The sequence below is a fragment of the Labeo rohita genome, unplaced genomic scaffold (assembly GCF_022985175.1).
Source record: "Labeo rohita strain BAU-BD-2019 unplaced genomic scaffold, IGBB_LRoh.1.0 scaffold_95, whole genome shotgun sequence".
In the NCBI taxonomy this organism is placed as follows: Eukaryota; Metazoa; Chordata; class Actinopteri; order Cypriniformes; family Cyprinidae; genus Labeo; species Labeo rohita.
Genome location: NW_026129909.1, coordinates 269075 through 291594, shown reverse-complemented (window position 1 = coordinate 291594; position 22520 = coordinate 269075). Strand labels below are relative to the sequence as shown.

Sequence of the window (22520 nt, the reverse complement as noted above, 5' to 3'; positions counted from 1 at the left end):
ATACTGTTTTCTATGTGCACATATTTTAAAATGTAATTTATTCCTGTGATAAAAAGCTAAATTTAGTCTTTATTGTGACATGATCCTTTATCATATCACTCTAATATTCAGATTTATTTATCAATGTTGAAAACGTTGCCCTAAGACAAGAACGGGTATTGTATTTTTTTATTTATTTTTTTTTATTTTTTGGAACCTGTGATACTTTTTTTTCAGGATTGTTTGATCACTAAAAGGCTAAAAAAAAAAAGACAGCATTTATTTAATGTGTAAAAAATTATTTGTGTGTAAAAAATAAAAAAATAAAAACATCTAAATATTATATAGAATTATATTTTTAATTTTTTACACAACTTTCAATTTGTTTTACATAATTATTCATATTAAATGTTATTTGGAAATATTATTAAAAATGACTAAATGTTTTAGTAATTATTTAAAACTTTATATATTTTAAAATATTTAGATGTTTTTTATGTTTATTATTATTATTATTATTATTATTATTGGACTGATGCATGAAAAGGCTCCAACTTTCAAAACTGATCTGTCAATCGCTATTCAGTAAAGTTGGAACCAGCTTGACAAAGAATATTGTTTTTCCATGTCCCAAAGCGTTCAAAAAAAAAAAAAAAATGAATTAATTAATTAAAAAACAGAGGAGAAACAAGTACTAATTGTGTTTGTTTGTTTGTTTGTTTTTTTTTTTTTTTTTTTTTTGTTTTTATTGTTTTTTTTTTGGCTGATGATTCCATATTTTTTCCCCTCAACTCTGAATGACTAGAATGACTTGAGGTATGTTTTACATAACCAGTTTGATTATTAAACAAGAAAGGTTTTGTGTGATATCTGTGATCTTCAAAGTGTGGTGATTCCATCATTTCTACCAAAGGCTGTATACTACGAGAAGACAATAATCCCATTAAATCTATTTAACACTAACATACGTAAAAACTATAGGCGATTTCATTGTAAATACTTCAAAAACAGTGTGTGACGTCAGTAGCGAGCGAGGATTCGATTTGAGTGACAACTCCTTTCTACCAATAGCGTCCAGACGCTGTATAGCATCGGTCCAATCAGGATCACTCAGGCGTGAGCTAAGGATTAGCGAGAGATCGGGCCGTATTGAATTGGACACTGATATCTTTATAGTATATTTCCGGACTAACGCACAAGTGTCGCAATGGTGTCGCACTCGCTGGCTTTACCGATGATCTGTTTCACCACGCTGTGGGGTTTGGTCGGGGTTGTCGCCCCGTTTTTTGTACCGAAAGGACCAAACAGAGGGTGAGCACTGATGCTGGAATAACAGGCCGAGCGATTCATTCATTCATCCATCTTTAAACGCATCCGTTCTTTTACAATAAAGCCTGTGTCATTTAAATGCCATTTCAATGTTACTCCGTATAGCATTAGCCTTGATTTTCGATGTAACGGTTTCATTACAGGGTGATCATAACCAGTCTGGTGCTGACCGCCGTTTGCTGCTATTTATTGTGAGTATAATGAAACATTTTGGGAAAATACTGCCACATTCATTGCAAAATAACGTTTTGCTGTGATTTATCTGTTGCTATTGTGACTTAAATGAAATAGCATACAGTTTATTATGAATATTCACTACTGTATTCATATCCAATGCAGCTGGTTAGTAGCAATACTGGCCCAAGCAAATCCTCTCTTTGGACCTCAGCTTAAAAATGAGACCATATGGTATCTGCGCTACTTCTGGGAGTAGATGGAGGTAAACTTGCGTTCATAACAGCTTATTTAATATAAACTGGATTTATGAGCATACAATAATTATTGAGATGTTTATGACTCATTCTTATGTGTTGCAGGTGTCATTTGGAAGATTTATCTGATCAGGCTTTTTCTGTTACAGTCAACAAAACCCCCAAAATAGTGAAGAATCGACTCCAAGGGAACAATGTTTGTGTTATGACACAAGTTTTAACATTAAAAAAAGGTTTTCAGTTACAAAACGAATGATTTTATGTTTGTTTACACATATTACGTAACATAATGAATAGAAAACTTGGAAATAATATACAGAATATTCTAAAAATGTACAAAGAAATGTAATAGTGATATTCTTGTGATGTTTAAAGAAACCATAAGGAAATCAGTTTGTGTGCTTTGGATGTGTAAAGTATAAATTGGGCTTGAGAGTTGAGTATGTGAGTTAATGTTTTTGTTTTGTTTTGCATTGATGCACATGTTAGTCTATTTATAGTTTGTTTTATATTATGTTGTCCTTGTTTGCATGTGACACTGTATCCATGTTTACCTGATTAAATTATTTTTGTATTTATTATTGATTTTATTTGCAAATGTGATTGACATTCTGTTGATGTTTTACGTAATCATATGAGATTTTGAAGCTGTGTCGTACAAAATAAAGCGAGTGAATCTACTGAATGCTCTGCATGTGTTTCGTGTTACTTTGTTTGCTCAAAGCAATTAACATGAATGCATTTCTTTTGTAATTTTACAGATTTTGTTATTTTATATTAATTGACCAGTAGATGGCTGCAGTGATCCACACATCCTGCTCATACAGACCAGTGTTTTATAAGCACAAAATAAAGCGAGTGAATCTACTGAAGTTCTGTAATAGATATTTATTGGCTGACCTTAAGAAATGCAGTATATAGTAATCAACATTTGAAGTGGATCAAACAAGTTCATCAAAGCTGTCCTAAGACAACAACAGGTATTGGTTTGGTTTTAGGACAACTTTGATGAAAGGTTTTGATCCACTTCAAAAGTTGACTGCTGGAGACACAACATAGGAGTGAGCTTACAAACTTGGTGAATGTTTGATTTATAAATAATATGTGTCAGGCCACAGTTCATATCAGTGAGGAACCATACAACCAGCAAACAAGCAAAAATGCATGTCTAATGTCAGAAAAGTGGAAAGGTTTGTATAGGTTTGAGCAGAAGAACTGTACAAATTTGTACTATTATCTTTACTACAAAACGATCAGTTATTAATACTTTCTAAGAAAGAAAAAAAGCAAAAAGTCTTTGACAGTTGTTGATTCATCTGTGTTCTGTACGAGACTGATTAAATGTGATCTGTTTGGAAGAACTAAAATACATGTTTTATATATTTTCATTTTTTTAACGTTGCACATGTAAATTCTATAAATATTAATGCTTATGAATTAATTAAAGTTTAGCCAACAGAGTACAACAGTGCTGTCCCACCTTTTCAGCCTTGGTTTAAGAGGTATTTTTCATTGCAATTCAATTTTTGAAATTAAAAATAGAAAAAATGTAAAAGACTGTGTAGTTAACATCTTGGACTGAATTAACTAGCGTTGCGAACAACGTAATAAAAAAAAAAATAAACAAAAAAAAAAAAAACATGCGACGTTCGCAGTGCTTTAAGAGTGGGCGGAGCACTGTGGAGGTTTTATTCGATGATTGGTCGACATTTCTCTGTAGGATTATGGGTAGTGTAGTTTTTACTAGTAATCGCGCTGTTAAAAATTGTTTAAAAAAATCAAATAACGAGGAATGGCTGCTTCAGCTGAAGTGTATATCATTCATAAACAACGTCGACGCTCAGGGCATATCTGTGTTTACAGCTTTTAGGTTGTCGTTCAAAGTGAATTCCCTCAAGGGGAAAATGAAAGGGATTTTTTACTCCCGGAAGCTGACTTTTACACACGCTCTGGGTCAAGCGCTGGTGACGTATCCCAAAACAATTATTTACAATAAGTGACAGAACATTTCAAGAAGTTTCAAGTAACGTCAGGACCATGTAATTAATATTTAAAAGCTCACACTAGTGGGAATCGTGTGGCATACGGATTTTAGTCAGTGACGCCAAAAGACACTTTAAGCTGTTTCTCTTTTTCAGATACGATAATAGAATAATAATAAACAGTAATAACGACGAGGTTATACATTCATTTGTAACGCTTCTTGTCAAGACAGAGCAAATAAGAACTTCTGCTGCAGCAACCAGGTATGCAAAACAAAGTAGTCTCAGATTTATTTAGTCAGTGTATTATTTTGAGATTTTGCCTAAATGCACACATACTTTAGTTCATTAATGTCTGTTTAGCATGACTAGTTTATCCAAATGTTTTCCCAAACGTCGTCAGTATTTAGAGTTGATAATTGGGTTGATTATTAACTGCATGGTTGCTTTAGTCCACATTTTTCCTTTAACCACAACCACTTCTTTTCTACAGACGGATCTCAACCAGCGGCATGTTTGCAATAAGAAGCTTCAGTCTTCTGTGCAGAAGATCATCTGTTTCAACATGGAGAAATAAAAGTAAAAGTGCCGGGAAGAGGCTTGATATAAGTGGGATTTATCCTCCTATTGCTACTCCATTCACTCAGAGTGAAGATGTGGATTATCAAAGACTTGATGACAATCTTAGGAAGTACAGCAACTTACCTTTCAGAGGTGGGTTTGCCATTATTGTTTGGCAATTAAATTAAACACATAATTAATACACTATGCAGCATTAATTGAAAATAAATGTTATGATGATTATAAAACATGCAACATTTATTATTATGCTGTATACTGTAATATAGATTTTGTGTGACCCAGCATTATGCTGACAATAGTTAACATATGTTAGTGAGATGATAAACCTTGTGCCGTTAGGGTTAAAGTCCACTTTTGCAGTTCAACTAGTGGACGTTTTTAAAAAATGTCAGCATTTTTCCTCATACTTAGGTCTAATTTAATATCTTTCTGTTTTTTGCACTGACAGGTCTTGTCGTGCAGGGCTCTAATGGGGAATATCCATACCTGACACCGGAGGAAAGGGTTGAGGTGGTGAAAAAAGTTAAACAGGCGCTGCCAAAAGACAAAGTAGTCATGGCTGGATCTGGCTGTGAATGTAAGTCGCCCTTGTTTTTTTATTTATATATGGGCCATTCTACAGAATTGGTGCAAACTGCTGTCCCACAACCAAAAAAAAAAAAAAAAACACTTAAAAAGCATTTATGTATTAAAATCTTAGATGTTTACTAAGATCATTCTATTCTCTATTGAACCCCACAATAGTATTTAAAATATCAGTAAGCTTTTTGGGTGTTATTCCATAAAATTGTCACTACCGAAACAGTCACGACCAAAACATTTGGTGAAGTTTCGGTAATGACGTCATTGTTTTTTGGTTCTTATCCAATAAAACTGTCACTACCGAAACGGTCACGATGAAACATTTGGTGAAGTTTCGGTAGTGATGTCATTGTTTTTTTGGGGGGGTGTTATCCCATAAAATTGTCACAACCAAAACAGTCATAACTGAAACATTTGGTAGTTTTGGTAGTGACATTGTTGTTTTTTGGGTGTTATCCAATAAAATTGTCACTACCAAAACAATCACGACCGAAATATTTGGGGAAGCTTCCATAATGACGTCATTGTTTTTTGGTTGTTATCCAATAAGACTGTCACTACTGAAACGGTTACGATGAAACATTTAGTGAAGTTTCGGTAGTGATGTCATTGTTTTTTTTGGGGGGTGTTATCCCATAAAACTGTCACAACCAAAACAGTCATAACTGAAACATTTGGTAGTTTTGGTAGTGACATCATTGTTTTTTGGGTGTTATCCCATAAAACTGTCATTACCGAAACAGTCATGATGAAACATTTAGTGAAGTTTCGGTAGTGACATCATTGTTTTTTGGGTGTTATTTTAATCAAATAATCCTTTTTTGGGGGGAAATACACAAAATTTTAGTACAGTTATAACATTTTTTAGTATTTTGTATTTGTAGTGTGTTTCCAACTCTCCAACACTAACTTTGCACCAATTCTTTAGAATGGCCCATATACAAGATAATGTTTACACACTAAATAACATTTGTTATGTTTTATTTGTCTGTCCTTGTAGCCACCAGAGCCACGATCCAAATGAGCCAGCAAATGGCAGACGCAGGTGCTGATTGTTTGTTAGTTGTAACACCTTGTTTTTACCGCGGTCGAATGGATAGCCGAGCTCTCATAAACCACTACACCAAGGTATTGTATTTAATCAAAGACTGTTCTTTTCGCATTGTGATGAAATGGAACTGTGGACATTATGCATATCGTTCTGCGCTCATTTGCATTTTCACTTAGTTAAATTGTGGTTGAGCTTCACACTTTGTCTTATTAAAATGCATTGTTGCTTTCCTCAATTCCAAGGTGGCAGATTCCAGTTCAGTGCCAATTGTGTTGTACAGTGTGCCAGCAAACACGGGTCTCGACCTGCCAGTGGATGCAATAATTCAGCTTTCCCAGCATCCAAATATTGTCGGCCTCAAAGACAGTGGTGGAGATGTAAGAGCAACCATAATATGTATTTTATATATAATATTAATACATACACACACACATACATATATATATATATATATATATATACAAAATATTAATACATACATAATATATATATATATATATATATATATATATATGAACAATATCACATAAAAAACAGTCCAATATGGCTGTATGTTGGCACGGCTGTGATTCGGCCGTAGATAATCACAGCGTGCCAATATAGAGCCATATTGCACAGCTATGAGTGCAATATTGTCTTTATATAGCATAATAAACAACAACAGAGTGTCTTTAAAAATCCTCTATTGTATACACAGTAATACACAGTACACAGTATCCCAATACTAAGTACTGTTATTAAATACAACTATTATTTATATAAAATATTATTTATTGAATAATAGTATTTGATAAACAACAACAGCAGCCATCATGAAAGTTGCTCAGCAATTCAGTCAAAAGTACAAAGGCAGCGCTCTGATATACATTATTAAATATACATAAAAAATTACGTGATGAGATTTTGCCCTCAGCTAAACCTATTTGCTTTGGCACAAATAATAGCTTGAGAGCAAAGACTGCCCATTAGATTTACCCAAAACTAATTATATCTCATGTTTAACCACTATAGAGACATCAGAAAAACCGGCCGAGGTGAGGCTGCTCTCGACAGGTTCATGAGGGCTGAACTGCCGCTGACGCCCTGGAGCTCAATCTCCAAAAACTCTGAAGCAAATTTTCAAATAGTCGTTATCTTTATTAACAAATCACATATTTGAAGTGTAAACAAGTTTTTCTCGCCTAAAAAAAAATTAAAACTACATTCCATGACACAAAAAATGTGTTATTTATGACTTAGGTCTTCAGCCCTGCTCCTTGGGACCCATTGTCCTGCAGAGCTTAGCTCCAACCCTAATCAAACACACCTGAACCAGCTAATCAAGGTCTTCAAGATCAGTTAACAAGTCACAGGCCAGGTGTGCTAAAGCGTGTTGGAAATAAACTTTGCAGGACATTGGGTCCCCAGAAACAGGGTTGAATACCAGTGATTTATTAAATTATAGCGGATTTGGGCATCTGCCATGACACTCGCGAGAGACTGTGAGAAATACAGCAAGAGGAGTGATACAAATGGTGAGTCGGGTGGATATGACCATAGAGTGCCTTTCAGCCCTCACAACACTCAAAAATTTTAGTCTTAATTTCCCATTTGCTTTATGTCATGTCATAAATAGTAGACACTCAAGTACTATAGAAACCTTTTATTAGCTGAGCTCCCACACAATTTTATATATATATATATATATAATTATGGACCATTATTTGAAGCATAAAACATAAAATATGTCCACTCTGTCATGGAAATATATATTACTGTTAAATAATTTTTCATTGCAATATTAAGATGCAAATGATATTTTCTGAAAGGTAAAATTATAAATACATTAAAGATTTCTTGTAAACCATGTGTTTAAAAAAAAAAAAAAAAAAAACTCATACAATTCGCACACATATATATATATATATATATATATATATATATATATATATATTTGAATGCAGTTTTTTGTTTGCATGTTATTGCCCCCACACCTAGCTATTGAACACACTGGATTATATAGATATGATTTAATTATTATTTAAAATACTATTTTAAAATATCAAGATGACAGGGTGGACCGGCACATGATGGGGTGGACACATAAAGCAGAACACACAAAACATGACAAATTATGACAATGAAACATTTATTTAACTCTGAAAAAAAAAATAATAATAATAAATATAATTTAGCAATATTAACTACAAACAAATGCCATGTCCACCCTGTCATCTGTACGTCCACCCTATCAAGTCTCCTAGTCAAAACTGTGACTAGCTAAATGGTTAGTCTGGTTGTTGAAGAGAATTTGATATTTTAGATATCTTAGAAATTTTAAAAATACTGTATTCTAAACACTTCAGGAATATTTTATGCCGACAGGGTGGACATGTTAGGCTTAGGAAAAGCAAGCAAGCAAACTCATACGAAGAAAATTTGTCAATTTAAAAAAGTCAACAACTTACTCACCTCAGCTGATGAAATTCCCGCCACTCAAGAGATGAAAATTTGTCAATTTAAAAGGGTGGACAACCATTCAAGGGACACGGACAAACTCTTCTTTTTTATTAAATAAAAAAATAGTTTTTATTACTAAATTGTCAATACAGTCAAATTGTTAAATCTTATTTAACAAAATATTAATAGGAGAACAACATTTGTATATTTTATGATTTGATTACATTCTATTCTCATTCAAATTTAATGAGCAGTGCATGGGATATAGCAAAATAACACACATCCTCCTTCACAAAACTTACAAAAAAAATCTAGAAAATGTATCTAAAGAGCCAAGTAATGTTTTTGTTATAAATATACAAACTTAGCCTAATATAACACACCCTTTCATAGTCATTTTTAAGTTAAGTTATAATGGCAAATGAGTTATTTATGTACAGGACACCAGAAGGCACCTTACAGCAATATTGACCTGTGCTGTTATCACTAGAATATTGCACTCCTCTCAGCCAATCAGATTCGATGACAAGAAAGAACTGTTCATGTTTAACGAATGCATTAAGTCTTTGTCATTTATTTTTTCTTTTATTCTGCTATTGACAGTTTTACCCCATGTGGTGCTTTTCTCGAAATACTCTCAGACACATAAGTGAACAGAATTTTCCATGGACGCACCTTTGTTACTTTTTGTCTCGAGTTAACAAGTAATCGCTGTATTTGAAGTTAAAGATTTTGTGCCATGCTAAATTGCCTTCTCTTGTAACAACAAAAATTAGATGTAAAAATGCAATAATTGCATTTTTTTCTCTTCACAGTCTCATATTTCAGTCTCTTTTTCACCCTCTTCTATCACCTCAAAACACTTTAATATTTGATAATTAACAGATCACCAGAATAGCTCTGATTGTGCGGAAAACCAGATCACAGGATTTCCAGGTGCTTGCAGGATCTGCTGGTTTCCTTATGGCTGCATATGCTGTCGGTGAGAATGAGATCCTAATAATCTTTACACGGTCAAATATTTTTCAAAGCCTTATTATTATTATTAATTAATATACTTGGTGCACGCTGTCATACAATATTTATCTTTTATTTATTATTTACAATGAAAAAATAATTAGTATTACAACACATAATGCCATTACATATACCTACAGTTGTACTTTAATAATGTACTTGACAATTTTTTTTTTTTCTTTGCTTTATAGTAGGCAACAGAGTTGTAGGAGTTTTGATGTGGATCTGCTTAATGTCACAATGCAAAAATATTTAAATGGACCTAAAAATAGGCTTTATTTGGACTTTAGGTTAATTATGAGACACTGCAGTTGATTTATTCGGTTTGTCTGTACAAACTGTTTCAAATTCCTCATAATATACAGAAAGTACACTGAGAGTAATCATTTAAACGTGACAAGTTAGACATGTCAAACAATTTGTGACCATAATAAAAAACAAATCAAGCAAATTGTTGCCGTTCACCTTGAAGGGCAACCGATTAATGTACATTCACAGAAATAGCAGTAGTAAGGTGGTCCGTAATCGAAATATGTCAGTCCTAATACATTTTTCTCATAACGACAAGGTTTGATAACTTACTGGGAGACAAAACAGTTAATCAAATGCCAGCTTGTGGGAGAACGTCTAGGAAGCCTGTCAATTAATCAACACAATCAAAGTCGCCTAAATATCTGTCAGAAAGATCGGGGGTGGCGAGTCACTAAGCCATTACCATGTGCACGGGTGGTGTTAGGCTGTCAATCCAATTTGTTGTTTATGTGGGAGGGGTCAGTAATCTGTCAATCACATAGTGATTTTCTAAATGTTTTTTTACGTGGTTATGTTGGACCATTGGTTCACTGAGAATAGCTGAAAATTTACTCACCATCCAAGATGTAGATGAGTTTGTTTCTTCATCAGATTTGGAGAAATGTATCATTGCATCACTTGTCCAAACAGCTGATAAAAACATCACAATGATCCACAAGTAATCCACACTTCTCCAGTCCATCAGCTAGTCTTCTTGTGAAGCAAAAAGCTGTGTGTTTGTAAAAAAACAAATCCATCTTTAAGTCGTTTTAAACTTAAGTCTGTCACTTCCGGCTAAAATATGAGTCCATAATAACGCTTCCTCCAGTGTGCAAAATATGCACTGATTAAGTTCATAGTTAGAGTTGAGGTCAAAAGTTTACATCCCCCTTACAGAATCTGCAAAATGTTAATTATTTACCAAAATAAGAGGGATCATACAAAATGCATGTTTATTTAGTACTGACCTAAATAAGATATTTCACTTAAAATACATTAACATATAGTCCACAAGAGAAAATAATTTATAAAAATGACCGTTAAAAAATTTACATACGCTTAGTTCTTAATACTGTGTTGTTACCTGTTTTTTTTTTTGTTGGTGTTGTTGTTCAGTGATAGTTGTCCATGAGTCCCTTGTTTGTCCTGAACAGTTAAACTGTCTGCTGTTCTTCAGAAAAATCCTTCAGGTCACACAAATTCTTTGGCTTTTCAGCATTTTTGTGTTTAACCCTTTCCAACAACGACTGTATGATTTTGAGATCCATCTTTTCACACTGAGGGACTCTTATGCAACTATTACAGAAGGTTCAAACGCTCACTTATGCTTCAGAAGGAAAAACAATGCATTATTTTGAATTTGAAGGTCAGGGTAAATTTAACTTATTTTGTCTACTGTGAAACATGTAAGGATCTTCTGTAGCCTCTGAAGGGCAGTACTAAATGAAAAAAATATGATATTTAGGCAAAATAAGCAAAAATTACACATCTTCATTCTGTTCAAAGTTTTCACCCCCTGCCTCTTCATGCATTGTGTTTCCTTCTGAAGCATCAGTGAGTGTTTGAACCTTCTGTAATAGTTGCATATGAATCCCTCAGTTGTCCTCAGTGTGAAAAGATGAATCTCAAAACCATTTAGTCATTGTTGGAAAGGGTTCAAATACACAAAAAAATGCTGAAAAACCAAAGAATTTGTGGGACCTGAAGGATTTTTCTGAAGAACAGCAGGCAGTTCAGGACAAACAAGGGACTCACGAACAACTATCACTAAACAAAAAACCTGTGGACCATTCAGGTAATAACATAGTATTAAGAACAGGGTCATTTTTATAAATTCAGCTATTATTTTCTCTTGTGGACTATATGCAGTGTGAAATACCTTATTCAGGTCAATACCAAATAAACAATAACATGTATTTTGTATGATCCCTCTAATTTTGGTAAAATAATTAACATTTTGCAGATTCTGAAAGGGGGATTTAAACTTTTGACCTTAACTGTATCATGGATTATAGACTTAAATTTTGACAAAAAGCCACAGTTCAAACCAGAGGTTTAAAATTTCTACCGGGTCGCAAAAACATTCTGGGGGAAATTTGTATAGATATGATGCTCTGTTATTTATTGTGCGTAAATGATTGTTCTGATTGTCCTGTGCTTTTGTTGCATTCGATTGATATGGAGTAACAATTTGATGATTTCATGTTAAATTAGTAAATAAAAGATTGCTCTGATCTGTCATATAATCTATTAGGGCTGAAACAGATCGCAGTTGATCCGAAAACAACTGATGAAGTTTTCTAATGCTGCATTAACACCGCATATTCTCTCAGAGATGACAAGAAACGAATCTACTTCAACATATGCTGATAACAGTGTCTAAAATAACTGACTAAAATATATAATTAAATAGATAATAACTGTCTAAAATTTTTATTATTTTTAAAACATAACCGGTCCATGGAAAAAAAAAAAAAAAAAAGGTTGGAGACCCCTGGTTTAAAGGATTAGTTGACCTTGGGAATAAAAAATTCCTGATAATTCAAGATGTTCACATCTTTCTTTTTTAAGTTGAAAAGAAATTAAAGTTTTTAAGGAGAACAATCCAGGATTTTTCCCATATAGCAGACTTCAATGATGGCCAACAGGTTGAAGGTCCAAATTGCAGTTTCAATGCAGCTTAAAAGGGCTCTACACAATCCCAGCCGAAGAATAAGGGTCTTATCTAGCAAAACAATCGGCCATTTAAAAAAATAAATAAAATAAATGTATACTTCAACCACAAATGCACAACTTCACGTATTACGTATCCCGTTAGAAAGATCATGTGTGGTTATTTTTTTCGTCTGTGTACTTCATTTCAGGAAGGTAGGGTAGTGCAAAAAACTCTCAGTCCAACTTTACAATCGTCTAACATCATTGGTTTACCTTTTTTTTTAAAAGGTATTTTGACTTTCTTTGCATGTTCGCTGTGCAAACACTGGGTCGGTACTTCCACCTTTGTCATGCAAGACCTTTCAAACATGATTATGTAATGCATGAAGTCCAGCTAATGCAAGACAAGCATCTGTTTAAAAAGTATCTAAATGTTTATTTTCTTAAGAAAATTATTGATCGTTTCGCTAGATAAGACCCTTATTCCTCGTCTGGGATCATGTAGAGCCCTTTGAAGCTGCATTGAAACTGCAGTTTGGACCTTCAACCCATTGGCCACCATTGAAGTCCACTATATGGGAAAAATCCTCGATTGTTTTCTTTAAAAACCTTAATTTCTTTTCAACTTAAAAAAGAAAGATGTGGACATCTTGGATTCACATATAATGTACTCACCCCTTGTCATCCAAGATGTTCATGTCTTTCTTTCTTCAGTCGTAAAGAAATTATGTTTTTTGAGGAAAACATTTCAGCATTTTTCTCCATATAATGGACTGATATGCTGCCCCGATTTTGAACTTCCAAAATGCAGTTTAAATGCGGTTTCAAATGATCCCAAATGCGGTTGTAAACAATCCAAGCCGAGGAAGAAGAGTCTTATCTAGCGTAACAATTGGTTATTTTCATAAAAATAATACAATTTCTATACTTCTTAATGTAAAAAGCTCACCTTGTCTTACTCTGCCTGAACTGTTTTTGTTCCGGTTCATGACAGTTAGGGTATGTCGAAAAACTCTCATGTTCTCCCTCAACTTAGAAATCGGCCTTTATCGCTGTTTCACCTTTTTTGTTAAGGGTGTTTGATCTTCTTTGCATGTTTACTTTGCAAAGACTGGGTCTGTACTTCTGCAGCGATGTAGGATGATTTTGAAATGATTTTTGAAGTTGAGGGAGAAAATACGATTGGAGTTTTTCAACATACCCTAACTGTCTTGAGCCAGAATACACAGAGTTCAGGGAGAGAAAGACAAGACGAGCGTTTGAGATTAAAAAGAATTTAAATTGTATTATTTTTTATGAAAATAACCGATCGTTTTGCTAGATAAGACCCTTCTTCCTCGGCTTGGAGTGTTTACAACCACATTTGGGATCGTTTGAAGCCACATTTAAACTGCATTTTGGAAGTTCAAAATCGGGCACCATATCAGTCCATTATATGGAGAAAAAAGCTGAAATGTTTTCCTCAAAAAGCAATTTCTTTACGACTGAAGAAAGAAAGACATGCACATCTCGGATGACAATGGGGTGAGTACATTATATGTGAATCTTTGTTTTGGAAGTGGACTTCTCCTTTAAACATTTCTTAGTGATGGATTTGTTTATTATAAACATGAAGTTTTTGACTTCACAAGAAGTTAACTGTGTGGATTATTTTGGTGTTGGACTCTCATTCTGACGGCACCCATTCACTGCAGAGGATCCATTGTTGGGCGAGTGATTTTTGGGTGAACTGTTTCTTTAAGAGCCGATTTGGCTGTGTTTATTGTAGGGGCCGTGGGAGGCGTGTGCGCCCTCGCAAATGTCCTGGGTCAGCAGGTGTGTGATCTAGCCCAGCTGTGTGTTTCAGGACGCTGGGACGAGGCCAGAGAGCTCCAATATCGCCTCATCGAACCCAACACAGCAGTGAGCATCACATCACCATGGCAACGCCACACATTTATACACCAGATACATTTACTGCTATATAGGCATGATAAACATTGGAAGCAACCCTTCCCCCCAAAGAGCTGCTGAACATGAGCTTTGCTTCAAAGGCCATGAGAAGAATTCGCACTATGGTGTAAATGCGCTTTTGAAAAAGAAAAACATAATTGGCTGATCCTAAAAGGCTTGAGCAGACTCAAAACGAAGCCTTTGACCTTGTGTAAAATAGAATCTATGATTGATTTAAGACTCTATTCATTAAATCGCAACGTCCCTCCCCCTCTTTTTTTTTATAGGTAACTCGGCAGTACGGCGTTCCCGCTTTGAAACATGCAATGGAGTGGTTCGGATATCACGGCGGAGTGTGTCGGTCCCCGTTGCAGCCTTTATCAAAGGCAGATTTAGAGCAGCTTCGACTGAAATTCTCCTCCAATGGTTGGCTGTAGAAGCTGGACGGCCAACAGAATCAAAGTGTTACAGTACCAAAGCGTTCTAAAACAGAATGTTCTAATTAGTCTTTTTGCGTCATCATGAATTTAAATTCATTTTCTTAAGATTTTCTCATAGCGTTTCATTAAATTTTAATTTGCAAGCTGTAGCGGTTGTGTGGGATTGATCTATTTTTGTATGAAAAATTATTGAAAAATATTTCAGTATAACTAGTTTGTTTTTCTTTCATACTGGTTTTATGTTGTTTGCTAAGGAGTTATAGACAAATACTTACATTTGATGCTGTTTTTAAATATAATTCATAATTGAATATTCAGTACAGTATTTTGAACTATTCTGGATGTGATTTTGCATAATTCATTCTTGCAAATTACATCTTATTCTTATTTTGAAGTAAACAAAAACAATACTTTTTTATATTTTAGTACAGTATGTAGTATATACATATTTGAGTAAAAGGGAAAAACGATTCCTAATGATTAAAAGAACTATATATATATATATATATATATATTTTTTTTTATTAATTTTTTTGTTTGTTTGTTTTTTTGTTTGTTTGTTTGTTGTTTTAAGATTTTAACAGTGCAATATTATATTCTTGCGTAAAATAAAACACTTTCAGCATTTTGAAACTACAATATTATTTTCCATTTATCCATTATATTCAGTAGGTTCATGGGAAAATATTATAATATATTATTTTTTGATAAAAAAAAATATATATATTATATATATATTATTATTTTTAACATATTTGAATAAAATAAAAAACAATATTTTGAAATTGCAATATTTGTTATATTCTTGTTTTGAAAACAAATTATATCGTTTTAACGTAAAGAAAATGCTTTTAATAATTTGAAAGTACAATATTATCATAATCACAATTATTGTTTTTTAAGATTTTGACAGTGCGATATTATATTCTTAAGTAAAATAAAATTACAATATTATTATGCATCCATCCATTCTCCAAACTGTTTATCCTCTGTAGGTTAATAGGAAAATATTACTATTATATATAATTTTTTTAAAAATAAAAACAATAATTATTTTGAACATATTTGAATAAAAGGAAACCATACTTGCAATATTCTGAAATTGCAATATGTTAAATTCTTGTTTTGAAAACAAATTATATTGTTTTAAAGTAAGCTAAATGCTTTCAATATTTTGAAAGTACAATTTTATTATAATCACAATTATTGTTATTATTTTAAGATTTTGACAGCAGAATATTGCATTCTTAAGTAAAATAAAATGCTTTTAGTATTTTAAAACTACAATATTATTATGCATCCATCCATTCTCGAACCATTTATCTTTTGTAGGTTAATGGGAAAATATTTATTATTATTATTATTATTTTTAAATAAAAACAATAATTATTTTAAACATATTTGAATAAAAGGAAACAATATTTTGAAATTGCTAAATTTGTTATATTCTTGTTTTGAAAACAAATTATATCGTTTTAAAGTAAGGAAAATGCTTTTAATATTTTGAAAGTTCAATATTTTTGTAATTACAATTATTTTTATAAAGATTTTGACAGTGCAATATTAAATTCTTATGTAAAATTTAATGATTTTAGTATTTTAAAACAACGTTATACATCCATCTATTTAAAAAAAAAAAAAAAAAAATCTATACTTGCAATATTTTGAAAATGCAACATTGTTTCAATCCTTGTTTTGAAAAACAAATATATTGTTTTAAAGTGAACAAAATGCTTTCAATATTTTGAAAGTACAATATTATTATAATCAAAATATATATATATATATATATATATATATTAGATTTTGACAGTGCAATATTACATTCGTAAGTAAAATCAGTTGTTTTTAACCCTCTACGGTACGCAATATGATATCAATGAGGAAAAAAAATATTTGTGATGTTTTTTCCTGCTTAAAATTGGACACTATAACAATATCAATAAACGTTTTTATTATTTTTTTATTTATTTATTTGTTAAAAGTTTGTTGCCTCAAGGCAACACTGTACCACAACGGACAAAATGAAACATTTGATATTTTCATGCAGAAAAAAATAATACATTTATTTAAAACATCAACTTCTTTAATCAAACATTTGAACAAACAGATTTATCACACTTTTGATGTTTTGACACATCTCATATTTAACAAAAACTAAGATTTCATACCCACATGTTGCTTTCAGGCAACACTGTACCATCGTGGATCACAAGTATAACCAAACTATAATATCTGTTATCATACCAAAACATTATAATTATAGTTGTTTCAAAGTAAAAAAAAAAAAATAATAATAATTATCATAACCTTATGGTAATATATAACTTATCCTTACAAGCATGCACATACACACACAAGCACATGCATGTAAAATCTCCTTCCTCACTAATGACTCCTCACTGCTTGTGAAAGCTGAGGAAGCACTTCCCCTCAACAGAATATGTGCAAATATTGTATATGAATTACAATTCTTATAAATGCATTGCAATATCATGCAAAAATGCAAATACATTTAGATAATTCTAACTTTTTTCTTACAAATATCATATACACGTATGCTGTGCTATATGCCTGGTATGGCCATATGTGATTCCATTACAGTACAATGTTGCCTTGAGGCAACATGCAGTTTTTTTTTAATTTCTTATGATATATTTGATGATATATTACGAAAAGTTTTTGAAAACTCTTCTTTACTAACCAGTGAAGGTGATTCAGATTTTTTGTTGGCAATTATATGAATGAAAATTGATGAAAAATGCATCTTTCTCTGGACAAAATATGGAGTCATGTGACATGTGCACATGTCCAGAAAGAGGAAACAAAATAGACCCCTATGGGTCATGTGACCACTTTCTTGCAATTTTATTTGTTACTATTTGACTTCTTCTTTACTAAGATAGCACTGATTCATTAAATGGGTGGCTCATTTTATTTAAAAACCCAAAAATAGGGTGCGTTGCCTGGAGGCAACATGGTACCATAGAGGGTTAAATATTTTAAAACTACAATATTATTATGCATCCATCCATTCTCAAAACCGTTTATCTAAAATATGATTTATTATTATTATTATTATTATTATTATTATTATTATTATTATTATATTTCTTTAAATTAAATCAATAAAAACTAATTTTTTGAACATATCCGAATAAAAGGAAACAATATTTTGAAATTGCAATATTTGTTATATTTGTGTTTTTGTTTTTTCAAAAACACGTCTCAAAACAAATGAAGAGTTCATGTGCAAAAACATAACGGTTTTTTTATTTTTTTTTTTTTTTTTAATCATGTTTTTTTTTGTTTTGTTTTTTGCATTCCAAGTGATATCATTTAAACAGCAGTTGGGTCGTTTTGATTAAATAATGATAACTGAAAAAATACAGCTATCTAGCACAATAAAAACTGAGATATATGTTTTTGCAAAAAAACTCTTCAAATATGATATTGTTTTAAAGTAAACTAAATGCTTTCAATATTTTAAAAGTACAATATTATTATAATCACAATTATTATTTTTATCCTTCTCCAAAACGCTTATCCTCTATAGGGTTGCGGAGCAATATTATTATGTTTTTTTAAAGTAAAACAATACTTTAAATATTCTGAAATGACAGTCTTTATTACATTCTTGTTTTGAAGTACAGCAAAATAGTATTTTTAATATTTTAGATTGACTTTTTTTCCCATTCTTTTGATGCATGAGGGTTCAATTTCAAGTGCGACCACAAGTGGGCGCTTTACACCACTAAGAAGTGTTTAAATCGTCTGATAAGGTGCAAACCTGTGATCTCTTTTAAAACGGATAAAAAGCATTGGTATATGAGTCATGCATCTCCAAAGAGTAGATTGTTGCAGAATGAGAAAATGAGAGCAAGAGGGGGAAAAAACATTGCTACATTTTCTGACTCTTGCTGGGAGCAAAATGACAAGAAACTCTAGACAGAGAGCAGTCATTATCTTCTCTCTTTACCTCATTCTCAGTCTATTTAGAGTGCTGTCGCTCTGACATTTCAGCTTTTTCCCTCTAAAGTTCTCGTCTGACTGTCCTTGTTGCCAAACCTTCGATGAACTATTTTTTTCTTCACACGTCTCCACAACCACTTCTGCAGCACGGGTGCTCACCCAAGGCAATGCGCTGACCTCGGCTGGTAGTTATTGTGTGAGACAACCCGTTATCCTCTCAGTCATTAATGCAGTGGTTACGAAGAGAGATGTTTTAAAGGTATTCATATCATTCTTACATACTCTTGACCTTTGTTTGTCTCCTGTGCTTTCAGGCCCAACCTTTCGCGCTCCTCTACTGCGTGGAGCTGCTCGATGCCCACATGATAAACTAGTGCCCTAGGCAAACTCTTCTCTTCTGACATCCACTAACATTTAGACGTCAATTAAACGTAAACACGAGTTTGCAAATATGTCCGACATGTCCATTCTGTTGCAAACCTATTACTGGCCATGTACACACGCTGGCTGAAAAAAGGTACTGTCAAAAGGTACTTTCGGGACGGTGTACCTTATTTACCCCTAAAGGGTGCATATAAGCACCTTCAAGGTACCTATGATACATAGGGCTGGGCGATATGGGCAAAAACAATTATCACGATATTTTTTTCATATCACTCAATATCGATAATTATCACAATAAATGTCAAATCTTTATGTCTTTCACGTTTAAAGTCAGATTTTTACTCCAAAGTGAAAGTTGTGGAAACCAGACCATTAATTTTCCTTAACAAAATAAATATCTAAATAGAAAAAAATATTTCTGTATGTTCTAATGAGTTAGATTGTTTCAAATCAAGAAACAGGTTTGGGTTGTCTGATAATGATGATGATAATAATAATAATAATAATAATAATAATATCATTTTTTTGTCTCTTAGCACACATTTTATGCACATTTGATAGTAGCTTGAGGATGCAGAGGTCAATTTTTGTTCATTATCAATCAGAAACATGTAAAAAAAAAAAAGCATTGGTCTTCCATAGTAGCAAGCATACATTTTAAATCATGATAAACACAGTTAAAACCACACATAATGGTACCTCAATACCATGGTAAAAATATAACTATATGGTTTTATAGGTTTTATATTTGTATGAATAACGGTAGTCTAAAAATATTCAGTATAAATACACACATGCTATAGCTTAATCACAAATACATACTTACTATAATTATATACCATTACTCCTATAAATTCAATGTGAATATCCCACATTGCTGCCACAATACCATGGTGCAGTGAGTGTCACTACAGTAAATCCATGGTAAATGATGGTGATGTGTAGATTGAAAAGCCTTCTGACTGTCTCGTTGCACACAGCTTTAAACTAGTTTGAGTCATTTGTGTTCATCGCTGAATTAAAGTGTTTCACACTGGATCTCACACACTGTTTAGTGCTCCCGTGACGGAGCCGTTTATATATCGCGTCTTTTGCGCGCTCAAGTTCGTTATTTCAAATGTAGGCGCGCGGCAGCTGCAGTTATAACGGTGTGTTCACACGGGGCGTCAGCGTCAACGCTTGACGGAAGGCGTGGCTGAAGTTTGGCACTGACGCCATGGTCATAGCAGCGTCAGCCAATGAAATTAGATAGGAACTCAACAACAAAAACTCGGATACAGCTTCATTGTCAGTTCCTTCATATACACGTGTTTGTCAATTATTTATAAAATGTGTAGTTATGAAATAAATATGAATATTGGGGAAAAGAACAGTTTAATAACATTAATAATATAAAAACCCTTTATATATTTGTATATTTATTATATATAATAAATAGTAAAAAAATCACCCACCACTCTGATCATGTATATATTTTTTATATGAAATTTAACCTAAATTTCTGATGGCTGATGGCGCGCTATTCTTGGCGGTACATTCTATGTATGGTAGTTGTCAGTCACGGGTCCAGTACACACACAGATTCACCAACGGCCTCTGCCACCTCCTTCCACGCCTGGTCTCTCCTGTATGAATCCCGGTACATAAAAAGTGATTGGTCATAAAGGACCGGGTGATTGCCCACCGCAATAATTAGTTTCTCCTCCATTTTAAAATTTATCCTCAGTTTGCTGCTCTTGAACAGGATGAACGTGATTGGCTGCCGCCTGGCTACTGTATTTGCATAGAGCGATCCTGATTAGCTGACGCTTCCGTCAGCGGCGCTTCACTGGCATTGCTCGCGGCAGAAGTTGAGAATTTTTCAACTTCTGCCGCGAGCAACGCCAGTGAAGCGCTGCCGACGGATCCACAATTCTTTTCGGCAACACTTGACGTCATCCATTCAAAGTCAATGGGAAGCGTTGACGCTGACGCCCCGTGTGAACACACCGTAACGTAAATTTTTCAACTTCAGCCGCGAGCAACGCCAGTGAAGCGCCGCCGACGGAAGCGTCAGCCAATCAGGATCGCTCTATGCAAATACAGTAGCCAGGCGGCAGCCAATCACGTTCATCCTGTTCAAGAGCAGCAAACTGAGGATAAATTTTAAAATGGAGGAGAAACTAATTATTGCGGTGGGCAATCACCCGGTCCTTTATGACCAATCACTTTTTATGTACCGGGATTCATATCCGAGTTTTTGTTGTTGAGTTCCTACTAATTTCATTGGCTGACGCTGCTATGACCATGGTGTCAGTGCCAAACTTCAGCCACGCCTTCCGTCAAGCGTTGACGCTGACACCCCGTGTGAACACACCGTAAAGGAAGCGATGCAGTCGCGACGCACTTGGTTTTTCCAGGCGCGTCCGCGCCGCATCCAGATAATAAACGCGTCTTCTGTAGTGAGCTCACGCAGCGCAGCAGTTTGAACTTTGGCCCGAGCGGATAAACGGTCCGTGTGGCGCAATTCAAATGAGTCGCACTGTTTCGTTCCGCTTTTGGCACATAAAAGTTATTTCGAACATTTATCAAACTCCTGATATCGTTTTATTGAGGAAAATTACATCGCGATAAGTATCGTTATCGAATTATCGCCCAGCCCTAGTGATACAAATTTGTACTTTTTGAAAAGGTGCATTGCAAAGTTTTGGGAGTAAAAAGTTATTCGCCATGTGATCGAAAAGACAATAGAACAGTCTTTGGGGAAAAAAAATTATAATTAAAATATGGCGGTAATCGGTAGTGCAACATGGCAATATGACCAAAATCTTATATCACGATATGTGTAATTTTATTTCACGGTAATGATATACTTCACAATATAGTGATTTTTGCTTTATGATATTACAATTTTTGATTCCATATAAATTTCATCCTTACTGTTACCAGTGTCAATATCACAAAAACTGATACTAGCCTAAATTAAAATAAAAACTCTCACTGAGAACAGTCAGTGATTAAATAAGAACTACATAGTAAAGTTTGTAGACAAACTTTAAGTTGGTTTTAAAAAAAAAATCCTAGCCATAAGGTTTTAAAAGTTTTAATCGCTTGACGGATTGAAATAGTTTTCAGTGTAAAATAGTTTGAAAGATTAGAGTCTGAATGTGTTAAAGGCAATACGGTCTATTACCATAGCTACATGATTGCAGTGGTACCCGTGGTGGTTGCTAGGGTGTTGCTATGCAGTTGCTAGGGTACCTGGGGTGGTTGCTAAGGTGTTGCCATGCAGTCGCTAGGGTACTCGGAGTGGTTGTTAGGGTGTTGCTAGTATGTTGCTAACATGATTAGCAAGTAACTAGCATTCTGTTAGCATGATTAACAAGTTACTAGCATGTTGCTAGCATGATTAACATGATACTAACCTGTTTCTAGCCTGATTAGCAAGTTGCTTGCATGCTGTTAGCATGATTAA

The 22520-nt window shown here is 33.6% G+C and overlaps 2 protein-coding genes across 2 annotated transcripts; both read left to right on the top strand.

The window, feature by feature from the left end:
• Positions 1-1084: 1084 nt before the first annotated feature.
• On the top strand, positions 1085-2424 carry atpv0e2 (ATPase H+ transporting V0 subunit e2). The gene is made up of 4 exons (XM_051105267.1): positions 1085-1290; positions 1452-1499; positions 1648-1747; positions 1845-2424. Exons 1-3 carry the CDS (start codon positions 1187-1189, stop codon positions 1739-1741), a joined length of 246 nt encoding a protein of 81 aa, XP_050961224.1. The 5' UTR covers positions 1085-1186; the 3' UTR covers positions 1742-1747; positions 1845-2424.
• Positions 2425-3588: 1164 nt separating this feature from the next.
• Positions 3589-15190, top strand: hoga1 (4-hydroxy-2-oxoglutarate aldolase 1). The gene is made up of 8 exons (XM_051105285.1): positions 3589-3985; positions 4215-4435; positions 4752-4880; positions 5886-6013; positions 6179-6313; positions 9261-9357; positions 14107-14240; positions 14558-15190. Exons 2-8 carry the CDS (start codon positions 4234-4236, stop codon positions 14705-14707), a joined length of 975 nt encoding a protein of 324 aa, XP_050961242.1. The 5' UTR covers positions 3589-3985; positions 4215-4233; the 3' UTR covers positions 14708-15190.
• Positions 15191-22520: the final 7330 nt, after the last annotated feature.

Bases quoted from the DNA above. Each gene is read 5' to 3' on its own strand.
- atpv0e2 (XM_051105267.1), top strand. From the start codon at position 1,187: ATGGTGTCGCACTCGCTGGCTTTACCGATGATCTGTTTCACCACGCTG. The intron at 1,291-1,451 runs GTGAGCACTGAT...GTTTCATTACAG, and splicing joins CCGAAAGGACCAAACAGAGG to GGTGATCATAACCAGTCTGG. The intron at 1,500-1,647 runs GTGAGTATAATG...TATCCAATGCAG, and splicing joins GCCGTTTGCTGCTATTTATT to CTGGTTAGTAGCAATACTGG.
- hoga1 (XM_051105285.1), top strand. From the start codon at position 4,234: ATGTTTGCAATAAGAAGCTTCAGTCTTCTGTGCAGAAGATCATCTGTT. The intron at 4,436-4,751 runs GTGGGTTTGCCA...TTGCACTGACAG, and splicing joins CAGCAACTTACCTTTCAGAG to GTCTTGTCGTGCAGGGCTCT. The intron at 9,358-14,106 runs GTGAGAATGAGA...TGTTTATTGTAG, and splicing joins TATGGCTGCATATGCTGTCG to GGGCCGTGGGAGGCGTGTGC.